Source organism: Spea bombifrons, chromosome 2 (genome assembly GCF_027358695.1).
Source record: "Spea bombifrons isolate aSpeBom1 chromosome 2, aSpeBom1.2.pri, whole genome shotgun sequence".
Taxonomy (NCBI): domain Eukaryota; kingdom Metazoa; phylum Chordata; class Amphibia; order Anura; family Pelobatidae; genus Spea; species Spea bombifrons.
The window spans coordinates 20,421,088-20,445,867 of NC_071088.1; the positions used below are offsets into that span (position 1 = coordinate 20,421,088).

General features: G+C 41.0%; 1 protein-coding gene across 1 annotated transcript in view; it reads left to right on the forward strand.

Annotated features, from left to right (window-relative positions):
* MYO18A (myosin XVIIIA) overlaps window positions 1-24,780 on the forward strand; it is a 141,624-nt gene that overhangs the window by 68,655 nt on the left and 48,189 nt on the right. The window contains exons 13-20 of the mRNA XM_053457050.1: window positions 3,166-3,256; window positions 3,971-4,163; window positions 5,850-5,936; window positions 8,932-9,073; window positions 9,270-9,429; window positions 9,698-9,884; window positions 10,140-10,377; window positions 13,777-13,886. Coding sequence (XP_053313025.1) covers window positions 3,166-3,256; window positions 3,971-4,163; window positions 5,850-5,936; window positions 8,932-9,073; window positions 9,270-9,429; window positions 9,698-9,884; window positions 10,140-10,377; window positions 13,777-13,886 — 1,208 coding nt within the window. The remainder of the gene's footprint in view (window positions 1-3,165; window positions 3,257-3,970; window positions 4,164-5,849; window positions 5,937-8,931; window positions 9,074-9,269; window positions 9,430-9,697; window positions 9,885-10,139; window positions 10,378-13,776; window positions 13,887-24,780) is intronic.

Genomic DNA, 24,780 nt, shown 5'->3' on the forward strand with positions numbered 1-24,780 from the left:
GACGTACTGTACATATTTCATATACATCATTGCATGATGTTTGCCTTCTGAACGTAGGAGGAAACATGGTGGCCGTTCTCCAGTAGTAATATTTTATCAAACAAACCATGTCTTTGGCAGGACAAAAATATCACATCAGGTGAATTGGGGTACAGTATGATGTTCCAAGCGAGGCGCCTTGTTCCAAGCATCTTACTCTTGGGTTTCCTCAAGAGAAATGTATATATTTAATTTAAGAAAAAAAAAAAAAAAAGTAAAATTAAAGAACGCTGAGGGCATGACATTCTAACATTGTAATTGACACACTTAGCATTCATATTATGCTTAATTATTGTTGCAGTCTTACACACCGCTCTTAAAATGTGTCAATCTTCCCAAATCTTACATTGTATTGTATCCACATAAAAAAACCAAAACCCTCATGGTAGCTGTTCAAGTACAAAAGTGTATACTATGGAAAAAGCCATTTTAATGGCCTTTTCGCAGGCTCTGTATGATTGCGCCTTCCTGTTCAGTTATCTCTGCTCTGTGAAGTCGCTGAATGCTGTGGATTGGTTCAGACAGCCAGTTTCCTTAAAGTGGAATTATAAAGGATGCACTATAGACAATGGGGCTTATTCACTAAAGGGAGCGGTGTCAGGAGAGTTGTGATTTCTATCTCTCTGTCTCTTCACTATTCGTTATGGCAACACTGGCACGTTTTTCCAGCTGGCCCTATATAATGGTTGAGGAGACTTTGAGGACATCTCACTGACCTAACTAGAGCTGAAACAACGAATCGATAAAATCGATAATAATCGATAACGGAAATCGTTGTCGACGATTTCCGTTATCGATTAATCGAGTGATTGATTCGTTGTTGGAGCACTCGGCTCCTTTTACTTACCTCCGCGAGCGTTCCCCGCTTCTGCTACACGCTCTGCAGTCTCCGCCTTCTTTTAGCTACGTGACGGATGTGACGCGTTCCGGAGGTAAGTATTCTTCATGTCTATGTGCACGGATCGCACAGAGCCACTCGCACAGAGCGAATCGCTCTGTGCGAATGGAGCCACTCGCACAGAGCGAATCGCTCTGTGCGAATGGAGCCACTCGCACAGAGCGAATCGCTCTGTGCGAATGGAGCCACTCGCACAGAGCGGTTCGCTCTGTGCGAATGGAGCCACTCGCACAGAGCGGTTCGCTCTGTGCGAGTGGCTCCACTCGCACAGAGCGGTTCGCTCTGTGCGAGTGGCTCCACTCGCACAGAGCGGTTCGCTCTGTGCGAGTGGCTCCACTCGCACAGAGCGGTTCGCTCTGTGCGAGTGGCTCCATTCGCACAGAGCGGTTCGCTCTGTGCGAGTGGCTCCATTCGCACAGAGCGAACCGCTCTGTGCGAGTGGCTCCATTCGCACAGAGCGATTCGCGGGGGTGGGGGTCCACGGCGGGGTGGGAGTGGGGTTTCAGGGGATGCAGGGCAGGGTGTGAGTGTGGGTGCAGGGCAGAGTGGGGGTGGGGGTGCAGGGCAGAGTGGGGGTGGGGGGTGCAGGGCAGGAGACTGGGTGCAGGGCAGAGTGGGGGTGGGGATGCAGGGTGTGAGTGTGGGTGCAGGGCAGAGTGGGAGACTGGGTGCAGGGCAGAGTGGGGGTGGGGATGCAGGGCAGGGTGTGAGTGTGGGTGCAGGGCAGAGTGGGTGCAGGGCAGAGTGGGTGCAGGGCAGAGTGTGAGTGTGGGGGCAGGGCAGAATGTGGGGGCAGGGCTGGGTGCAGGGCAGAGTTGGAGACTGGGTGCAGGGGCACAGTGCAAAGTGCTGGGTGCAAAGTGCCAGTGCTGGGTGCAAAGTGCCAGGGCTGGGTGCAAAGTGCTGGGTGTAAAGTGCCAGGGCTGGGTGCAAAGTGCTGGGTGCAAAGTGCCAGGGCTGGGGCAAAGTGCTGGGCGCAAAGTGCTGAGTGCTGGGTACAAAGTGCTGGGTGCAAAGTGCAAAGTGCTGGTGCAAAGTGCTGGGTGCAAAGTGCTGGATGCAAAGTGCCAGGGCTGGGGCAAAGTGCTGGGTGCTGAGTGCTGGGTACAAAGTGCTGGGTGCAAAGTGCCAGGGCTGGGTGCAAAGTGCAAAGTGCTGGTGCAAAGTGCTGAATGCTGGGTGCAAAGTGCTGGATGCAAAGTGCCAGGGCTGGGGCAAAGTGCTGGGGGCAAAGTGCCAGGGCTGGGTGCAAAGTGCAAAGTGCTGGGGCAAATTTTGTTTCATAAATATTGTGTTTGGGTTCTTGTACTTTGAAAATATTGTTTTTTATTACATCATAACAAAATAAGAATGTTAATGTAAATTTTAAGTTGTTTTTTAACATCCAGTTCATTAAATTCTTTTAAATAAACGAAAAATGTGCATATTGTTTTTTTTTTATCCGATTAATCGATTAATCGAAAAAATAATCGGCCAACTAATCGATTATTAAAATAATCGTTAGTTGCAGCCCTAGACCTAACTAATGATCATATAAGGCCAGTCAAGCTCTTCCTGCGGCGGAAGCTCGTTCAGGTTGGCTTTTCATATTGTGCAGTGAAGTTAAGGACTCTCCTGTCAACTCCCCTAATGTTGGTAAATTAGTTGCTCGCTGTAAAAGCTGAAGTTTCTGTTGCAATCTGCTTTGAGTTATACGTGTTCACAGGCTTGGCTAGCGCTCTGTATGGATCAAAACATTTGCACCACTTGGTGATAGCCTACAGAGGTAGCCTTTGCAACTATTAAAGCAGTATAGAGTTATAAAGATTAAGAAAGACTTACACAAGGGGAACTTTTAAAGGGCAGCTGGCAACTTTTAGAGCTTCTATTATAACTAAAACTATTCAAAACTACCTATAGCTTGTGTGTTTTTGGTTTGAGTGAGTAAGTAAAGGAGATGTTGTACATTAGAGAGGCTAACAACCATTGGCAAAAGGTGGCAGATCTAGCATATTGGTTAGATGACCTGATGTTGTCTTTCACTCTCTGTCCCCTATCCTTACATATGTGACCTGAATCATTGGTAGGCAGTAGCAGGCTTTGTGCTGATTATTTCCCTAAAGCCCTCATCGGCTTCCACAACCCATATCTTTGCTTTTTAAGGTTCTTCAGGATTACAGCAAGATTCTGTATGTCATGTGCTTATTAAAACATTGCTATAGTAATTACTCACATTTGTTTCACTAAAGGGTCCAAGCTGTCTGCGTTGGATTGCCTAGAAGGCATGGCTTCTGGCTTATACTCTGAACTCTTCACTCTGCTCATCTCATTGATTAACAGGTAGGTCTACCGGCTAACCAACATGAACCTCTTTGGGTAATAGTCCCTATTGCCTCTCCTGATGTCTCTCTGATGTAGAAAAGCATTTTTTAAAAAGCCAAGTTGTGAGTAACTGCCGCCATTTCTTCACGTGTCTCACGGAGAAATGTAATGCTATAGACGAGGAGGCGTTCACGTTATATCGGTACATCACCGCTTCCTACTCCAAATAGCTGCGCAGCATTCAGGGAAATGGAGGGTGCTGGCGCTTTGTCTGCAGTGCATCGCAATCCGGTGCGGCACTAAGTAAAAGTTATTTATGGGCTCGTGTTCATAACCAGGCTTCAGATCTTTATATATACAGCTTAAACGCTGGCTGATGTTTTTACAGGCTGGGAGAGGAGGAGAGTGTATTTAGTGCTGAGCCCCGCACTCTCATCTTGCGGATAGGCTGCGCTTGGGGTTATACATGTTCGCTTCTTTTTTGTATCGTTAATATTATAGTTGATGGCGGGTGTAAATTTATGTGCAGCAGCTGATGCCCATTATTCTTATTAGAACGAGCTGGTGAAATTCCCCAAGGGTGTCTGCGAGACCATTTCTAGTGCCCTCCGCTCCTCCCGTCAGATATTTATAGCGTGCGCGCTGTATTACTAATTAATGGATGTGTTTGGTGTACTCAAGAACGTGCACTGGGCTGACCTCAAGCGTTATGCTGTGTTCTTTCTCCTACAGAGCCCTGAAGTCCAACCAGCACTCTCTCTGCTCCATCATGATCGTGGACACCCCGGGGTTCCAGAACCCCGAGCTTGCCAAGCAGGGACGGGGTGCCACCTTTGAAGAACTGTGTCACAACTACGCTCAGGAAAGGCTGCAGTCTCTCTTCCATGAGAAAACCTTTGTTCAGGAGCTTGAGCGATACAAGGAGGTATTATTAAGGTTCTATAGCACGACAGTCTCACAGCTCCCTGTTGGCTACCCATGTGCTACAAATGAAGTCGCGCTAACCCGAGAATGGCTTAACACAGTCGTAGTTTATTCATTAATGCTGTATATGAAGAGTACACAGTAGCACAAGGTCACCGTTGCTCCTCTCTGAGATGCAATATGTGAGTCTGTTGAGATTAAGCTCACAATTTAGATTTACAGATTAGTTTTGTGCTCTTCTTTTCTAACTTATGAAGCAAAAGTTTTAGACGTTAACTTATGGTTTTCTTAATAACCTGATGGCTTTTTTTTCTTGAAGGCAGAGAGCAGTAAACCATTTCTAGGAGAGCCTGTTGTGGCTCCATTAAGTATTCATCATCTTCTTATATTTAATTTATACCATATTTAATCCATCAGCATCCTAAATAAAGAGAAGCTTTAACCCTTGGTTAAAGAAACAGTTACAAAGATATATGTCTTTTTATGTAGGAATTATGGTAGAAAAAAGTATAATATTTAATAACTTACATATTTGTATAAATGCTGTTACTTCTGGAGCTTGTTCTTCTGCTGGAGCTGCCTTCCCTTAATCCCATATGCCAAAAGAAAGAGAATCATTCAAACATACACATGCCTTCCATTACAAACCGCATAGAAGTTTGCAGTCCTTATTGCGGGTGTTTTTATGGTGGTTTTCTCTCTACTGCCAATGCTTAGTAAACAAACCAATATTATAACTATAAGGGTTGCAGAAAATGTAGAACCCAACGACTCGGTATCTCTGTAGGATATCTGTCATGGGGAATTTGTTTGAAAACCATGCTTTGCATTTTCACTTTCACTCAGGAATTCCAGGTAACGGAGAGCTTCATATGGTTATTATTATATTCCCAAATGAATACACATCCGCTCCATCTTCTCCAAGCAGCGGTGTTCGCAGAAACCTAACCCGTTCTTTTTCAGATTTTCTCTGTTCGGCAAAGTCTGCCTGATTTTTTGCCAATTGCCTTTTGTTTGTGTCACTGCGGTTCCCCTCCTTAAAGTGCCCGTTTCGCCTGGTCCTCTCGTTGCTTCTTTGACATCTTTCTTCAATTACTTGTCATTAGTTTCTTCGTTAATGACAACCTTAAGTATAGAGCTCATTCCTTATTCCGTCTGATAGCCATTCTACTGTAGATGGACCTTTAATTAGACCTAATTGGTGGAATAATTTGGTGCAGGGGATTCTCGGAGCACTCTGTTTGAAGATGTTCCCTTGATATAATTACTGCGGTACAAAAACCGAATATGCCTTTGGACACTTGCATAATTACAGAATGGCGTGTGTCTTGCCATCTGCAATAAGTACACTCTTTATATTTACCTTTTGGTGTGTTGCAGTATCTTTTAAAGCTATGTTAATATCATTGTTCATTGATTACATTATTTATTTATTCAAACTGTTGAGTTAGTTGTCAAATGAGTGCTACATTCTCAAAAACCACCCTTATTGACCACGCTTTGAACAACTTTTCATGGTTATGCACAGTGTCGTGTCAGTGAAAATCCCCATAAAGAGCAAGAATGTATTCCGAGAATTCCCTGCACCGTCTTGTAAATTCATAGACTAATTACAACATGATCTCTAATGATGCCTTAACTTTAATCTTAGCCTCACTGATACTAATCGCTCATCTGTCCCCTCTAGGAAAACATAGAGCTTGCTTTAGATGAAATTGAGTCCAGTACATCTGGCTCAGTAGCTGCTGTAGACCAAGCATCGCATCAAACACTGGTAAGCAAGACAAGGGGGCGATAATTACCGACCAATGCCCCTCGTAGTGTTTTATTATTGTGTGTCTTATCTGTGATTGCGAAATGGATCCAAAGTGAAAACTTTTGTGTACAAGATGAGACAGCATCCGTTTAAGAATTCATGTCAGGCTGAGATGCTACGAGGCTGATTGCACGGTAAGTAATAATTACAAACAAACAGAAGCCGGTAATTTATCAAGCAAAAAATGCCAAGAGCATCGTTACCTTTAACCTAGGTAAAAGAAAACATTTGGACGTCACTTTTTATTGTACTTCTAGAAGAATTTTGTATACTCTCAGCCGTTAAATACTCGGGTAAACAAGGCTGAGCTGCTGTTTTCTTTCCGCCTGGCTGAGATGCTAAGAAAGAATCACGCTTTTATTAAATCCGACCGCTTCGGTTTGCTTTGGGTGTAAATTAATATAAAAAAGTAAGAGAAATACTTGCCGAGTTTAATGCGAAATGACAAGTGACGCATGATTCATAGAAATGTTGATGTCGGATGTTGGTGGCTGGAGCAGTTGAGTGCGTTTCAAAGCAGTTCATTAATAACCATATGCTCAGATCTGGCAGGTTATGTAGCCAAGGTGCAGGCAGAGAGCAGTAAAGTATTTCCACCCAGGAGAGCCTGTTGTGGCTGTATAAATGATTCATTCCAGTCTTTATTTATAATTTATATAGTATTTATTCCATCGGCTGTGTAAATAAAGAGGTGCTTTAACCCTTCTTAAAAGAAACAATAACAAGGGAAAGAAAAGCATTTCAGATTCAACTCCAAGAGCTTGGAGTTGAAACATCGTGGAGGAGGCTGAAGCTCCGGGGAGGTTCCTAAAGCCCTTTCCTCATTTCTTTTGGGTCAGGGTCAGGTAAACACTGTTTTTTTTGTGCGATCCCTCCTGCAAGGTTGAATCTCATAATGACAGACTGTAAAAATGCCCTTTACTTCAACTACTTCACTTCAATGTTATTACTTTTTTAACCTCTTGAGTGGCGGTGGTATATACTCTGGAAACATACTTATTATATAACATAGTCTGTGTCTGTTATTTAATTGGGCATTGAGGCAACATATAAGCAAATGCTCTAGACTTATCCTAAGCCTCGCTTGTCGGCCGAAGCCTTAAGTACCCTGTGGGTTCATATGACCCTTATCTTGAGCTGTAGACCTCTTTGCTTTTTACATCAGGGCAAATCATTGGAGTTGTAGTATGGTGAACAACATGATGTTTTAAATAAAAACACTACTCCTTTCAACCTCATCTATACAGAATGATTGTAGCCTGCCTGTTACTAATTGAACCATAGCATAAAGGTCTCCCATTGATGCAGACCTGTCCCTTTCGTTATGTGGTTCTGCTAGCATGTCCTTGTAGTTCAAAGTGTGAAAGTAGCAAAAGTTTTTGGGGAGCGTTGGGAAATTAAGTTTAGGCTCTCATATTTTACGAAGCAGCTATACATAAATAGAAGCGAGAGACTTACTGTGAGCAGTTGTGGTTGTCGGTCTAATGAAGAGGCCACATCTCCATGGGATCTGGAGCCGAAGTTATTCCTGACACTTAATGAGAGTTTGTGGGAACAAATTGTTTAGCTGTCATATTTTCGTCTCTCAGTAGCATAAAACAATTCTTATTAGAGCAACAATCGGGACCCGTAAGTGGCCTCTATACCGTGAAATCACGGAGCAGCTACACTTTAGGAAACATGGCAATTATTTTCCTTATCTGTGAGACATGCGACATCTTTGATGCTGTTGTATCTCTGTTGTTTTTAAAGGAGCCTTGAAACTCTTTTTAATGAATAGGTGAAGCAGATTGTTACTTTGCTTTATGATCTTCTTAAGGTGTAGATGGTGGTTCCATTAGAAGAGTCTTGGAACGGGTAGTTCCCGTGTGCTTACGGTCTCACCTCCCTTCTATTACTTAACCTTTATTCATACAGAGGCAGAAGTGTCCAGGGATCTGAGGGCTGCCACAATATGTATGCGCACATTCTGTATTAGAGTCCGGTACACGTTCAAAGAGCATCTACAGTCCCAAGATCCAAACAAGCTTGATCTGGACATGCTGCTGATATTTAAGCCTGATATCAAGATCAGGAGCAATACCAATAGACCAACATTCAGTGTCATGGAATAAATGAAAAATGTTCCTTTTGATTGCTCCATCAACTTAGTGTGTCGCACAGCACATATGCTACCCTTTATATAACAGGACATCAGCTGGCTTTTTACGGTGTGATTCAAGGATTATACACACGGTTTCCCTTAATTTCACCCATTGGTCCGTAATATTTTCTCTTCCCTTCCTTTAGTAGTTACAGAATTCTGGGTTTTGTAAGATCACAAAACCCAGATTTTATGGATATAGCTACTTAAGCACAATAAAGCTGCTTGAAATCAGGCAGGGATATTGTAGAAGTGGAACCAAGAATCGTGTCTGTTATTGTGGATCGTATTTAGGAAACCTGAACCTCCGGATAAATTTTATTTGTGGGAAAAAAAATAAAAAAATCTTAACTAGATGCAACAACAGTTTGTGAATATATATATATGTGTATATATATGTGTGTGTGTGTATATATATATATATATATACATACATACATACATAAATGTGTATTTTGTGTCTGGCCTTTATATATTTTAACACTGGGTCTGTAATTTTAACCTTGTTGGTCCTTTGATTGCTTTTATTAAGAGAACGAGAAACCAGACCAAAGCATTTTACATCAAAATAATGTGTTTTTACTATAATCGATATTAAGTATTCTTTTCTCTAACTGTTTTTAAAAAATTAAATAAATCTGGTCAATATAGAGCCAAAGCTGCTTTTCGAGAGGAAAGGGAAAGGAGTCCAGATTAACATAAGACAAATTAGTTGTAGTGCTACTTTGTATGTTAAAAGTAAGAAGAAGGCAGCAGTGGACAAAATGCATCATAGGCATGATCTTTTTTTTTTTTTTATTCTAACCACAGGTAAGATCTCTTGCAAGAACTGACGAGGCCAGAGGTCTTCTTTGGCTGCTAGAAGAAGAAGCATTGCAGCCTGGTGGCAATGAGGACACCCTACTGGAACGCCTCTTTACTTACTATGGACCTCAAGAAGGAGAAGAAACAGGTGAGAAAAACCCAATCTATGGCAATTCCAATCTTATATCTATACATATATTCTTGGCTATATAGATATAATGAATCCCTAGAATACTTTAATTTTATATTTTTACTATAATACTTTAGATTTATGCCCCTGTATTCTCCATAAGTGTAGTCTTTCTCTGTAATCATGACTTTTGTTTTGCATTGTGTACAACAAGGTAAAAAACCCCTTCTTAGAAGCAACAAGCCACGACACTTCTTGATGGGTCATAGCTATGGAACCAACTGGGTAGAATATGATGCTACTGGGTGGTTGAACTATGTCAAGCAGAACCCGGCTTCCCAGAACGCTGCTGTCTTGCTGCAAGACTCCCAAAAGTAAGTTTACTGGTTGAGATCAGTACCGCTGTACAGTCTGTGTATGCCCCTTTACCACAGTTTTGCATCCCATCTCCAGTACAGGCTACAAAAGGGTAGAACTGTGCTCCATAATTAGCTGTAATTAACGTGTGTCGTATGCAGGCCTTTATAAGAGACAGGCAGATGAACTTCCGTGGAGTCCATTGTATTTATTAACCGTGATGTTTTCCTCCAGTGTCACCATCTTTTAGTTTTAAAAGTACATGCATCTTTTGATTCTCACCAGGAAAATAATTAGCAGTCTATTTGCTGGGAGAACAGGGACAGCTACAGTTTTATCTGGATCAGTGGCTGGTTTAGAGGGGGGATCTCAACTGGCCCTGCGAAGAGCCACCAGCATGAGGAAGACTTTTACTACTGGGGTGGCTGCGGTGAAGAAGAAGTCACTGTGCATACAAATAAAACTTCAAGTGGTAAGTGGGACTTTTCAAATACAGGTGTTGTCCAACATAAATAGCCCGGTAAATCCCTTAGGTCCTTGACGTTGACTATGAACCACCTATCGGGGCATTTTATGTAATGTTGGTAAATTTAGTTATCTGGAAGTTAGGTGTGTGCTGGTTAGAGTGTACTATGTTTACAAAAAAATATCAGTTAAATATACACACAGTCACACTTTCGTGACTGCATCTCTAAAAATGAATGTTTTGTGTTCCTTTTTTCTATAGGATGGTTTGATTGACACAATCAAGAGGTCTAAGATTCACTTTGTTCACTGCTTTGTCCCCAAAGTAGACTCCATGAGTCTTAATACCCGCTTGGTCACAGCTGCCCGGGTCGGGTCCAGTGAGTCTGACCTCTCTGGGGAACGCTGTGATGCAGAGCTCATGCAGATAGATGTCCCTCTCCTGCGGGCTCAGATCCGCGGATCTCGACTCTTGGATGCTTTACGCATGTACAGACAAGGTGAGCTTCACAAAGGGGTGTTAAAGCCAACAGTGTTATCACCATTGAGTTATTCGCAACCTATACAACCAGCATAAAAATAGTTTGGCAGAGGTGTTGGTATAATGTTTTTTTTAATTATTATATACAATTACTTACAAGATATGCGAACCAGAGATTGGCTGTCGCCTTGTGGCCTGGGTAGGCAAATAAAGCTAAGCGGACCAGTGTCATAATGAGTAGACTTGTGCAAATGGGAAAAAAAAGATTCGGACAAGTATTTGGCTTTTAGTCCATTTGTTTTCCTGCCCTTTCGGTTCAGACAAATGTTGGAGGTTTTCCATACAGAAATGAAATTGTCACTCATTTGCTCTCTCTCAATTTCTCCTTACCTTCTCTGCCAACTGCTTCCATATCCCTGTCTCCTTTACCGCTCCTCTTCAGTATCAGCCCTGTTATCCAGTTACTTCTGCAAAACGATGGAGCCTCCGCTTATACCCTCTCCCCGGTTGGTGCTCGCCAAAATGTTGTAGACGGATTAGAGGAGAGAAGTGCATAAACGCTTCTCTTTCTCCGTGAATCTGTCTGAAATATTTTAGCCTCTTGGTGTACTTCCGCAAAAGGGGTGGAGTCACAGCGCACATCACCCCTCCCCTGTTTCAATCGCATAAGAGTGTGCACACAGGCTCCGCCCCTTTGTGAAAGTACCTGGATAACAGAATGGAACGAGGAAAGAACAAGAAGAGGCAAGAGAAGAAGCAAAGCTCTGGGGAAAAGGAGACAGGGACACATTGAGAGAGAGAAAAATGAAGCTACAGTTCGGAGCTTTCTGCTTCATTTCCCTTTGTTTATTTGGACCAACCCTGTTTGAAGGGCAATTGCTTCCTTGCGCCAGCCCTCCCCGTTCAATCTATTAATTTGTAATTTGTAGGCCTTTTATATAAATGTTTCTGCAGATGTATATGAGAAATGCAGCGTTTTGGAGAGCTTTTACTGATACGAGAACAACCTTGATACAATATTGCCAGACACAACATTTTAATTTCCTTATAATGTATTAAGTGCCATCCAGAACAGTCTTTTATGTTCGCAGACCAGTGTTGCTGACCTTGAAGGTAACCATGTTACAAGCAAACATTGGTCTTCTAGTGCTAGGAAATTGAATTTCAAATTGATTCTGTGATGACCTTTTTAACCCCTTAATGACAAAGCCTGTACATGTACGGGCTCAAAGTGCATTGTTTTCGATGGGTTTAGGGACCGCCCATTGTCCTTAAGGGGTTAATATAGGAATAGTAAGTACTTCTATAAGAAAGTAACAAATCAGGTGAAGTTAAACATGCCAAACAGAAGTATGTTTGCTAAATTTAGCATGCGAATGAGAAGAACAAACTAGCCCGTGGCAGCTATTTGCTGTAATTAGTGAGTCGCAATGACATTTAAATATTTCATCTTACTGACTTAACTATGCATTATGCAGGGTCTCTATCGTTTAAAGAGTGGTTTAGCTGGGAAAAAGGCTTCATCTCACCTTGGCTCCCCTACAAAGTGAATAAAATAGCAGTAATGGGTGTGAAATAATACCATGTGAGTGCAAAGAATATTTGATAAATGAGAGCAGGTTGAGGATGAGTGTTGATGCCCAACAACTGATGTTTAAGGGCACCATTTTCAGACTGTAAAGTTCTCAAATCTAAAAATGTGTATTTCACCCTTTAACAACGCCTCTACCAGTGCGGTCTAGGTGGACCACGCTTTCTACCATTCAAGGACACGGTATGGAGATTACGCACATATATAATATACACATCTCACATGCACACAACATCACGTACACATAAAATAAATTTTATAATGTAGAAGTTATTAGAAAGCCTCAGGAACCATGCTGATTTCAGATTAAGTATTATATTTATATTATAATATAGATACAGTCATTACCAGTCATAAGCAGTCTGAGACAATTAACCCCTTCTACTACTAGACATGGGCAGTCTGACCATTAACCCCCTCTGTAGAGGCTTCTGAACGCTCAGCCAATCCGGAGAGTTGAGATGCCTCTCCTGATTGGCTGAGGCCTCTTTCGCACTAGTGAGAGCTCCTCCTCCAGTCCACTCTAATTATTGGTCCAGACTTCGTGTCGCCAAGCGGACCCCCCAGGACAGCCGGGCCCTTTAGAACTGTAATGTTGTAACCCACTGATGACAGCTCTGGCTCCTATAATCCTCCGCATGCTCCGTGTTTATGGAGCGGCCTAATCAGGTACCTGTGTTGTTCCGCATGTAGCAGAGAAGACAGAAGATTAGTTTCTATTCAAGCTCGCTGTCAATAAAACCTTTTAGATTTTTATACGTGACTCATTATGGGTAAAAGAAAGCAAATGTGTTAATATAAATAAATGGGTCCCTAAAAATCGATACACATCTCCAGGAATGGATCAATACAGGCGTCCTACCAAGCTGGTGCTGGATGCTGCATCAGTCAATAGATGACGACAGATTTGGAGACAGAACACAAGCATTGAGGTCTCACCAGTCAATTGAAGTGGAATTCGCACACAATTGTGAACAAAAGCTGTTCTTCCAATAACCATCGCAGGGCTTGATTTAATTACACACACAATCACATTCAAGTCTCCGATCTCACGTATAAATGAATTTCAGACTGTTTTCATGACATGTTTGCAGACATTGCTCCACCACGCAAACCAGCGTTGTCAGGGCCTTTATCTAGTTAATCTGAAGGAAAACCGTTTTATTTTCCGCCTGTGTCAACTCGGGCATGTAAAGGACTGACATTGGAGTTGTAATGTAAAACATTTAACGTATGGGTACAGGTAGAGATAATCAACTCGTTTCTCACAGCAGTGGCAGTGAAAAGGTTAAAGCACGAACGTAGTAAGAAATGTTTAATATTTTATAATTATATGCTGGGATAGGAAAGGGCCTAGAGATGGAGGCCGACTAGGCAGGTTGGGGGGGGCAATAGCCCCTCTACCAACCAACCTGTAGCATGTGGGGTGATTAGTGTGCGGGCCGGGGAGATAATCTCCCCTGTTACTGGCCAATTTACACTATGAACGTCTGTGGCTAGCCGTCCTCCATGGGCTTCTGCATCCTTCTGATGGGCGACTGGGGACCTTCTCTGGCTTAGGCCCGGGGCGATGCGACCGACCTAAATACATCATCGCTTAGGAATCTGTTAAACATATCAAAGGAAGCCATTAATTAAAATAGTTGATAATGTGTGTGATGTGTTTGGTAACCAATCCGCGAAAGGGGGTCTTAAATAGCTATACTGTAGTTTATGCTTTGGGGTAAAACAATTAGCTTTTCATTAGATATGAGAATCGGGAAACCTACAATGTGTTTATTGTTCTTAAGAACCTAATCACCCATCCTTCCATTTTGTATCCTCCAGGTTACCCTGACCATATGGCGTTCTGTGAATTCAGGCGTCGATTTGATGTTCTTGTTCCCCATCTCACCAAGAAGCATGGCCGCAACTATATCGTTACTGATGAGAAGAGGGTATGTACATGGGGAGTATGTTTTGCTTTCAAAGTAACTTGTATATTCTTGAAGTATTTCACTGGCAACTTACAGTCTAAAACTAGACGGCCAAACTGTTCTGCTGTCAAATTCCATGTTTCCATTGTGGCAAAAAGTAGAACCTGTTTTCTTTCTTCCATGGAAACCATTTGACTAATGAAGGGTAAAAAAAGGTCAAACAAAGGTCTTTCATGTCAAAGTGGCAGGGTTGCACTTCATTGAGAGGAAGATTTCCTCATTGCATTTAGATAACCATGCAGCTTACTTGCTTTCAGGTGTGTATAACTTGTTTGTTTTTTTTTAAATGTATTAAATACATCATCGCTGTAACCTGTAATTAAATTGTTATATTTTGTCTGAAGTGAAGCTTTCATTTCAGCTTTTGTGCGTAACAGAGCCACCTTCTCAGCTTTGTCATAAAGCAAGCTTTTGGGGAGCAACCAATAGAATGTACTTGCTGACTGGACCATTCCATTGGTTTATACGGTGAAAAGACTAGTTTTAGCACTAAGACTAGATTTACGTTATACATAATACTCTCGGTATTTTAACTACTACTTTATATCACACACACAACCTAATGCAGAGCCGTGGAACTTCTTACCATAGTCAACCTATGTCCTCCTAGGTAAGAGCTTCCCGGATATAGCACACTTTAGTTATTGGCGTCCTCTTTTCAGTACCTTTTTGTGTCTTTTTTAAAGAGAGATGTCGTTTCCACTTGCTGAATGCACTGTACATTATAAATTGCCCTTCCCCATAAACGTCTCTGTAAGAATGACTGATCAAGCCCTGTATGATGCATAATTTAATCAGTGATGTGACTTTTATGAACTATTATTTCTTTATACAGAGCAAGCCAGGCTATTATGGCAGCAGAAGCTCACTAGGGATGGCCCTTTATAATGTAAAGTGAAGTCAGGTCGATGAAAATGCAGACCTAGCAACCCTCTTTAGTGAATGAGCACCTTTCTGAATAGCTTTTTACAATTCAGTCTTGAATAATAAGTGTTTTTATATAAATGAAAGCAGTGCATTGGATAGCTTTTATAAAAGCGCGGTGCAGGTAGTATCCAGCGCTGTGTTTTGTACTTTGCATTTTGTTCAGCATACCGTCTCTTTTGTAATGGCGGTGTTTTAGCTTTTCCCCTTATCTCTTCTGCGTTGGTTTTTTTCCATGCTTGTAAGATGTGCAGAATGCTGTAGAGATGCTTCGAAACTTCATGAGTTTGGTAGTTAAATACCTGGGGGCGATTCCTATTGTGAAATGATGATCAAACCAAGCAGCATCTGTTTCTACAGCAGAGCTCTGTCGTTCACCACAGCGCTATGCGGCCATGGCCAGCGGCGCCACAGTCAGATACAGAATCTTCTCGTTTTTGTAGAGCACCAAAACCTTCGAATTTACATGTGCTCTTCATGTTCAAACCGCCCCACAGCAGCCTGGACTTCAATAGGTTAAAAGAAACATTTAAGTTAGATTTCTGATTCCTCTTTTTTTCTTTTGTTTGGTTGTTAAAGACATGCAAAATATCTGCATTAAACCTGATGTAAAAAAAATAAAAATACAACATGGACTCCGATATCAAGACGCCATCAATGTCCCATAATACAGGTTTTTCGTATATGGGCAGTTCAGATAAGGGATACTCACACCTGGGGGGGGGTCAGGAAAGCGCCTGTTGCTGGTGTCTGACCTGTCCTGTAGTCTCATGGAGCCTTTCCATGCCTCCTCTTCAGCTTCTCTGCCGTGACGCAGTGTGCCGTGCGACTGGCCAGATAGTGGAGAACGGGAATAATATATCTCCACCATTATCCAACAGCGGCCCACCAGATCAGTTATCTGAAATTAGCCTTTATCAGAAATGCTTCTGGTCCCAAGCGTTTTGGATAAGGGATACACAGCATGTATAGTGCCAGATCCACATTTTAGGTGTTTGATGGTAAATAACTGAGAATTCAGATTAATATTGGTGGATCAGTGGCTGAAGTATGCTTTCTAGCTGACAGCCTTAGAGTTCCCAGTATACGTACACAATAGGGTTTCTATGAGGACCAATATTAGAATTTTGTAGACTTATTACATAGAATTTTCTAGATGAGCGTTAAATGGGTTAATGTTTTAAAGCGTACCATTGCTTGCGTCTTTACAAGGTTAATCTATATGTTGATATGAGGTGGTTAGGTAGCGTTCCATGTATTTTTTTAAAAAAATGTATAAATTATGTATAGCTGCCTATATTTGGGCCCAAAAATACTTAAATATACATGCCTGGAATCTCTAAAAAGGATAGGTTATGGTTAGGCTCCCCGAGATGAGTGCTACCTATTACTCTCTTGGCCCCATCAAGTTGTAGTTCCATCGATTACTCTCTTATCCCCACCAAGCTGAGTGCTACTCATTACTCTTATCCCCGTCGAGTTGTAGTTCCACCCATTACTCTCTTATCCCCACCAAGCTTAGCGCTGCCCATTCCTCTTTTATTGCCACCTAAATTTTCCAACCCTGCCCCTCTGGCTTCTAAAACTTTTTACTTTAAGCAAAAAAATATTGTAAGAATAGTGAAACACTTTATAGTAGCAAAGGTTATTATGTTATTGTATGACGCTTCAATCCTTTAATCCTGATGACCTATCCAGCTTAATCTGTAGGTGGTAATTTTCAAAGTCTACAGCTAAATTTTTATCATCTGAGTACATTGATGTCCCCAAATTCACACTCGCATGCTGATCTGAATTCCGTCAGGGAGACAGGATCTGTTTTAGGAAAGCTTCTATCTCCTCTCCGTTGTTTCTTCCAATAAATTTCTGGATACAGAAAAGAGGTTTATGTACAGACAGGACCAGGGGACTAGAGTCGCTCATTATTTTGATAGTTAGAGATACCAGACTATATTTCTGTCTCCGTACCAGAAGGGGATGCTTTCTGTGTAGTAATGTTTGTCAGCAGAAATGAGATTTAAGTATTTACCAGTCTTTTGCTTCAAAGACCTTGCGAGTCCCCATGGGGTTTCAGGGGTACAGAGATTAGAATGCATCGCCGATTTAACGTGTGCTTAGAAATGCATCGCAGCGTTTGTTTGGAGGAAGAGACCGTAGTCTTTGTTTGTAACATAAATAGTACATGCGGTATAGTTCATCCGCTGAGCCGTGCAGTAACTGTGTCTATTGGTGATGTTTGTTCTATCGTTTTAAATTTTAAAATTGATAGCATGTGAATTATGAAGCAACGCTCGATACACCATGTCTTGTGAAAATTCTCTAAACTTTCATAGCTGGAGCGATCTAGGTCATTATTTAGAATGATTAAATGAATAAGAGTATTCCATGAGCTCACGCTAAAGAAATGGTATGGGGTTTTTTGTTAGATGCCAAAGTATGCTGGACAGGTCTGTTCATTAATTAAAGATCTAGGGAAATAAAGAGTAAAATAACATGCAGAAAGTTTTACAGCTAAACATGATAGGAATGAGCATATGATGGGATACACCCTGAAACCTGTGGTTTACCTGTCTGCTTGGTAAGGGGCCAAGAAAACCTTCCCTCCTTGTGGATAAGGTGAGTAATGCCTTAAAAACCGAACAGAACAACGATATTTACCGGAATAAGCAAGGAAGCGGATTCTGTGGATTCGGCACCTGGGCATCTAAACAGCACAATGCCATTTATTTTGCTATTTGGTGTTTGGAATTAAATGTCACCCGGAGACTCCGCGATCTGACGGCGTGTTTGCGAGCGCAGACTCCTCATGTAATATGCACCACCTGTGCGTGTCTGATCGCCTCTGGGAATTCAATACGGGGTTTTGCTTGTTTGCTTAACAAAGCCAACAGTAATAGAAAAATACGAGTAAAGCCTAGGGACAGCTAAGATGTGTCTGTCCATGCGCCGGTATGACTACTAATCTTGCCAGAAAGCAGAGGATGCCTGCTTGGTCCTAACAAGCAGGGAAATGAGAGTGATCCGAAATTCCCGGGGAGCAGGGCGTTCGTTTGTCTAAGGACGCTTGTGAAGGTTGTGCAGTTATTGCAATTTATCACTGAAACTAATAATCCTTTTTTACCCCCGGAACATGGGGCATCCATCAGATAGAGATATATATATATTGATGCGTCATGTTTTGTATTGGAATTTGTGACCTCATAACCACTAATTTGGCTGATATTACCTTAATTGACAGACATATCAGTATACAGTTAGATAATTATACATTTAGAATGATATAGACAAACATATGGAAAAATTGATAGCTTGTCCCATGTTCTAAACATGAAGTTGATTTGTAGTATGTATGAACGTGTGTGTGTGTATTTTTACATTGTAAACAACATCACAACTTACGGAGGACTGAGCTGTAAAATGCAGCATTCAGGAAAAGTGAGAGCCCCCCTTTAAACCCGTTTGTGTAAGCAATGTCTGATAATGTTTTATTTTGTGTACAGAGCCTACAGAATGATGTTTAAAGCAATAAACCTGCCCAAAAGGATTGTGTAATTTAGCAACAAGTGTAGCATATTTTCCTTGCTGATAGCCTTTTGGAGACTTATACCTAATTTATTCAGTCTAGTATTGTGCTCTGTCTAATTTAATTATTGATAAAGAGCCCTGTTGGATGCTGCGTAGTTTAATTATTGATGCCGTGCTGAGTATAGTTTGCTGCCCTGTAAAACTTTGCTTAAAGTGGAACTCCCACCACAGGTTAATATAGTATTAAAAAGTAATTTTCTGTCTTAAAAACAATAATACAGGATTCTTAGCATCTATATGTCTCCTGTGTATGTGTTCTAGCTCTCATATCCTAATTCAAGCTGTAATAGTCGGTCAGATTAGCCTGATTATGACCACAAACGTCATGCCTGCCTGCGGTGGCAGCCTCCATATCTGCAGATAAAAGTCCGTTAGAACAGTAAAGTGTGGCACTACATCACTAAATACAACGCTATGTTGAATCTCAACAAACCATATTTTTTTCCATGAGACTTCTTTACCACACACCGTACCATTGGATTCGTTTTTGACAATTTGTGTTTATTCCGCATTATAACCAGTTTGAAGCCATTATAAACCAGATTGTAAGCTCGTTTGAGCGGGGCCCTCCTCACCTGTTTTTCTGTAAGTCAAATTGTTATGCTACATACTATGTTGTGTCCTGTCCACCCATTTTACAGCGCTACGGAATTTGATGGTGCTAAGATATAGACTTCAAGAGAGATCCCAAACTAGCCCAATGGAGAGCTGTTTGGTACTATGGACTGTAATTGCCGGTAATGCAATCAGCCCCTGTTAAAGCTGCCCAGGAGCTGCTCTCTTCCCTGGATGTGCCTCCCAGGGTCTTGGCCATAATACGCAGCTGACTGTTACAGAAGACTATTGGAACAAAATATAAAGCTTAAGCTTGTACAAGTCAGGAACAATAGTAATATTTAGAAACACACAGCTGTCTCTTGTGGATTTAAAGGGTTAAGTGATTATACAAGCTGAGGTCGGCTTGTCCTTCCCTTTGTCCCCAAAGAGCCATCTAGTTCCACTTTATCTTGGGTTGCTCTGTACATACTTTGTGCGCTGGCAGCTGGAGATAAACAACTAGAAGAAAACAACAAAAAAGGTAGAAAACCTGCCGAATAATGAGTTTTTAGGTTACAGAAAGTGCTGTGTATTGTAATTTGATTATTTAATATGTGCCATGAGAGCAGAAAGCAGAGCACCAAAACAAGCGAGGAAAATCTTGCATGAAAGTAACGCTAATTTGCATACAGGGGTCGACAAAGTTGACTGACATAGCATCGGTTTCACTGGTTAACCTCGAACCTTTGTTCTGTATAGCTACGTCTAGTGTACTTGTTCTAATGTGATACATGTGCCGAGGCGCTATTAAACCATTCTAATGTGCTTTTTAAACATTGTTAATCCCCGGCACAGGACCTAGACTGTGTGTTTCTGTACGAGATAGCTGGATAGGGACGGCTTCCAACTAGATGATCTCATTGTATCTCTGCTAATGGGAGGCACAGTGACCTCATAGCAGGGCTGGGGAAGAGCGGAGACGAGCAAAGCGTACAGGCTCTGTGCTTTATCTCTGACTACAGAAGACTTCAAGGAGCGCAGACCCGGGGGACATAGCGAGGCATTCAAAGGCACTGCGCTAACATAGCAAACATCATTACAATGTTACAGTGTAAGCTTCTCATATGTCTGTGTGCTTTGCATATGTTTGTGTAGCGTTTGGGATAAATGCGTTTTTATTTATTTATGTACATTTGTGTGTGTCTATAAGGATACAGTGTGTGTGTGTGTGTGTGTGTGTGTGTATGTATGTATGTATATATATATATATATATATAATATATATATATATATATAATATATAATATATATATATATAATATATATATATATATAATATATATATATATATATATACATTTTGAACTACCGTTCAAAAGTTTGGAAAACTTCTAGCTGTAACATAATTCCAAAGGGTATCAATTTGTATATTAAACTTTGATCAGCGAACACAACTTGCCACTGGAACACAGGAGTGATGGAAGTGGTAAAGGGCCTCTGTAAGCTTATGAAGATATTATATTAAAAATTAAAATGTATTATATATATGTATATGTATGTGTTTATATAAATAATCTTGTGTGTTTGCAAGAATGTAACACCCACCACTTTATTCACAAACATGCGTTTATTTGATAATAGTAAAGAAAATATTTGGTGGGAGTTCCCCATTTAAAAGCGTTAAAACCTCTGTTTTGTCAGTGCTTACCTATATTATTTGTATACACCACTGTATTACACGGTCAAGGTGGAAAAATAAAATTCCTTGGGACTTCGCATTTAAGTACATCCCAGAAATCTGTATGTTTGCACTTTATGGGTTGATGTTTGCCTTTGTGTGGAAGTTGTAGCGAAAATGTAACTCCTTATAATTTGTAGGCTCCAAAGATAATGGAGTGGAGTAACGCTGGAGATATACTTTTGGTTGCTCCAAATGTTTTGTGGTGTCTGGCCCAGTTGAATGCTAGTGCTAACCGTTAATGATTTAGCTGGGAAATCTAGTTTCACAGCTCATTTACTTGGGATACAGGCAGAAAGAGATTATTACACCCTCACCAGTTTTAGGGCTAGAAGGAATCAACCCATGATCGCTCAGAACAGTATTAGATATAAGAGCTTAGACCACCTATCCTAGGCAGATCTGTCAGTTTTCCCAAATCTTACATTTCAGTAAAATTTTTACACATCCTTTGAGCGTTCATGTTCTTCTTGGGGTGTAGTGGTTTCTGCCTTGCTACCCCATGCTTGACACTGGCTTCAGCTAAGAAGAAAGATATGCCTGCAAATCTGAGGATGTTCTAGGGTACGTTATAATCTTTCTGGAGCTCTTTGAAGATTCACTACTGTTCCAGATCCAGCTCCATTTTGTTATTGTAGCTTTATAGCCATGTAACTCTTTCGATACGGTTGTGCAACAGTTTTCTAGGGGGCCGTGATGGGACTTTGAAATCTTATATGCTGCCAACTTTAGGCTTATCAAATGGAGAACATAAGTCAGATTTCTGTTGAACACGGATGGCTCAAATCAGGCCTGGTTGTTTAAGAATCATTAATTTCTTTTGCTTGAGTTTACTTGGAGGTAGTGGGGGGGCGACGACAATAACTGGCTCAATAAAAGGTATCAACTTGGACTAAAGACTCGACATCACAATTAGAATAAGACTATAAGACAGTTTGATTATTGCCATCAGAAGGTGGCTGCAGCAGAATGTTTGTGGTAAACTATTAAGGGGTTAGGTTTTGAAGGAACCTCAGTCCCAAGGTATCTTGACTGTCTTTTTTATTTAAGACCTATTCCTAAAGGATCCATCTTGAATTAAGGCATATAAAATGTGAACGGCATTGGCTATTAAGTATTAAGCTAACATTTAATGATGTATTACTGGCTTTTATGCTGCATTAAATAAAATCGTAGTAGCGATTTGAAAGGAGAAGCGTCTGATACAGTCCTCTGCTTCCAGTGACAGCTTGTCCCCGTGGGTTTGAACGTACGTTGTGTTCTTTCAGAAATAAGCTTGTATACACAGAATGATCATCTTATCAGGGCTTTGATTGAACAAAATGCTCCCATTTTAGGTCCTTTAGATTTGGTTAATGATGTCTGATGATATTTGTTGATGTGGGAAATACTGCCCGCGAAAGCAGTTTTATCAGCGGCGTCTTTCCTGTGTGCGAACGCAGAGTAAGTGCTGTGAGTTGATAGCGTTGCACGTTCTCTTGGTTCTTATTTGTTGGTATGTGGTAGCAATCCTCGTTAGAATTAGGGCTTTCCTGCACATATTGTGGGGGAAAAACACAGAAATATGAGTTTGCATTTTATGGTCTAGCTTTTAGTTTGTGAATCACGCTTGATCACAATATGAAAGAGTTTCTTCATTTTAAGAGTCCTGCGTCCCTCTAATACATATACAGGTTTCCATTTAAACCTGGCTAATCTCAAAGAATTAGTTCATACATAGCTTTTGTCTATGATGACAGTAAGTCTCTATCTTTCTTCATTCTCGTAAACCAGAGTACAGGACTAATGAAGGTCTCTGTGCAAAGTGCGTCTCGTTTGTTAATGTGTAGAGGTTATCACAGAGGACTGTAGCGAAAACCATTAGCCAATATAATCAACATCCCCTAGACTGTAAGCAGGACCCTCTTTAATGTATCGGGTTTGTCACGGTCTGTCTATTCTAGTTCTGTCACACCCATGAATGTATGTCTTGTAAGTGCTGTGTGTATTGTTAGAGCTTTATGAATAAAAGATGATGATAATTTGCTTCCATATTAAGCTTGATCAAAGTCTAGTAACTCGGTGTTACCCCTGCTTGACTAGAAGTAATTCAGACCAACTGTTTCAGAATTTCTGTAATTATTGTTTATGTTGTGCACTTCTGCGTTGTATATAAATACATTGAAAATCCTTGGATGTGGCTTCTGATAGATTTTGTGCCGAATAAATGGTTAAATGCAGAACGTGTATGAGTAGCTGTCACCTTTCAGCCGGCTGGCAGTTCTAGGTCTATTATGCTGGCATTTAGACTCCATCTCATAGACTGTGCTTCATATCCCTGTAATGTGTAGTATTATTACTACCTGCGCACATAACCATCTGTGATTAAAGAGGAGAAATCTACCATTTCACAGAGAAAAAGGGATTGGATAGCATTTCTGCTCGTTGTGCTGCTCTTATTTTGTCTGCAGTGCTCCTGCTGACTCATGTTGGCTAGAAGCTCGCTTGGGCAAAACTCTTTGGGAAGAATAAAGAGTATTTTACTACTGTGCATAGTACGGATTGATCTCCAACTCCCATTATACTTGGCCAGCTAGCATAAGAAAATAGACGTTCTGGTCAACAACAGCTGGTTGGTTGCCAGAGTTGGGTCATCACCTTCTTAGTCAGCAACTATATGTAAAGTTAAATGGACGCCACGACCGAACCAGTTAGTACTTTAAAAAAAATATTTATATATCATCTATAAGAAAAGATATCTAGCAACAAAAGAGGGTTTCTTTTTGTTTTTGAGTTATCCTTAAATCTGTTTTGGTCAAAGTAGCATTAAGGCTACGTCTTTCTGCTTGGATTTACATTTGGCAACAGTTGGTAAAGTGAAGATCCAGCTTTCCGCATTCACACGGTGTTGTACCGATGAGAATGTATTTGTGGCGGTGAAGTATATTCTCCTGGCAGGAAACTTATGACTATTATAAATCAGCAGACAGCAGCCACTTCTTGCTGCAGTCGTGACGAGGAGCGTTTAAGAGCCCGCTCTCGTTTCCAACTGAGAAATGGCTGGGAGGTGATGGGCATTTTGTCCCTGTCATCGGATGTATACAAGGAGCTGTCCTCTACTGTACTCCTCGTGGGGTCGTGTTCTCTCTCATTGCCCAACATGTGGCTGCCTTTAACATTGGGATGCAGTTTGCAGTAACGGGACTGGTGTATTTAATTGGCTTATTATTTCATTGTTTATAGACAATGTATAAGTTGTATGACAAGGCATGAACTTGTGTTCTTTAGATGCTTTTTCTTAAAGTGCACCTGACCTCCAAGCATATTATGAATACACTTTAAACAGGGTACTTAGACTGTAAGCTCTATGGGTTATGGTCCGCCTTTCTTATTTATATATAAATGTCTGTAGACTGCTGTACTTATATGGCTCCCCTTTTTTTTTACATAGGATACAAAATGCCCTTGACAATGCATTCTTTATATTTTACTGTGTTTCTAGATTACAATATTTTTTAGCTAATTTTGTGCTGATAACATTGTGTCTTTGTGTTCCTTATAAATATAATATAAAATATAAAATTGATTTACGCATTTGGTAGCGTGATGTACAGATCTGTTATTATTGTGCGGCTGCGCTTGACCTTTTTGTCGGGATGTAGAGCTTCAGTAGTTAATTGTAGCGCGTTCAGCAATGCAAGGGTGTGTTTTCAGTTGTGTTCAGAACGGTTGTGTTTTTAAGAGCATCGTACTGTGAAACTCTCCAGCAATCAAGTGGAGGTAATGCATTATCAAAGACGCTTTTATTTGATGCGGGGATGACAGTTGGATAGCAGAGAAAGATTCAAAGGGCTGCCTTATGTATCAGCATCTAGCGAAGGTGCGGTGAAATAAAATGCACTCAGCCATGGAACACATTCACTGCCATTTTACTGCAGGTTTTACAACCTAGGATCTGTTTGATAGCATTTCAATTGTATAAAGTATAGAATAGCAACCGTTTGAGTGTGATGGTACGGGATGGTACAGGATAATCCAGCTAAACCTCATTTTACTACTTAAAGGGGAACTCTCCTATCCAGATTAACTCCA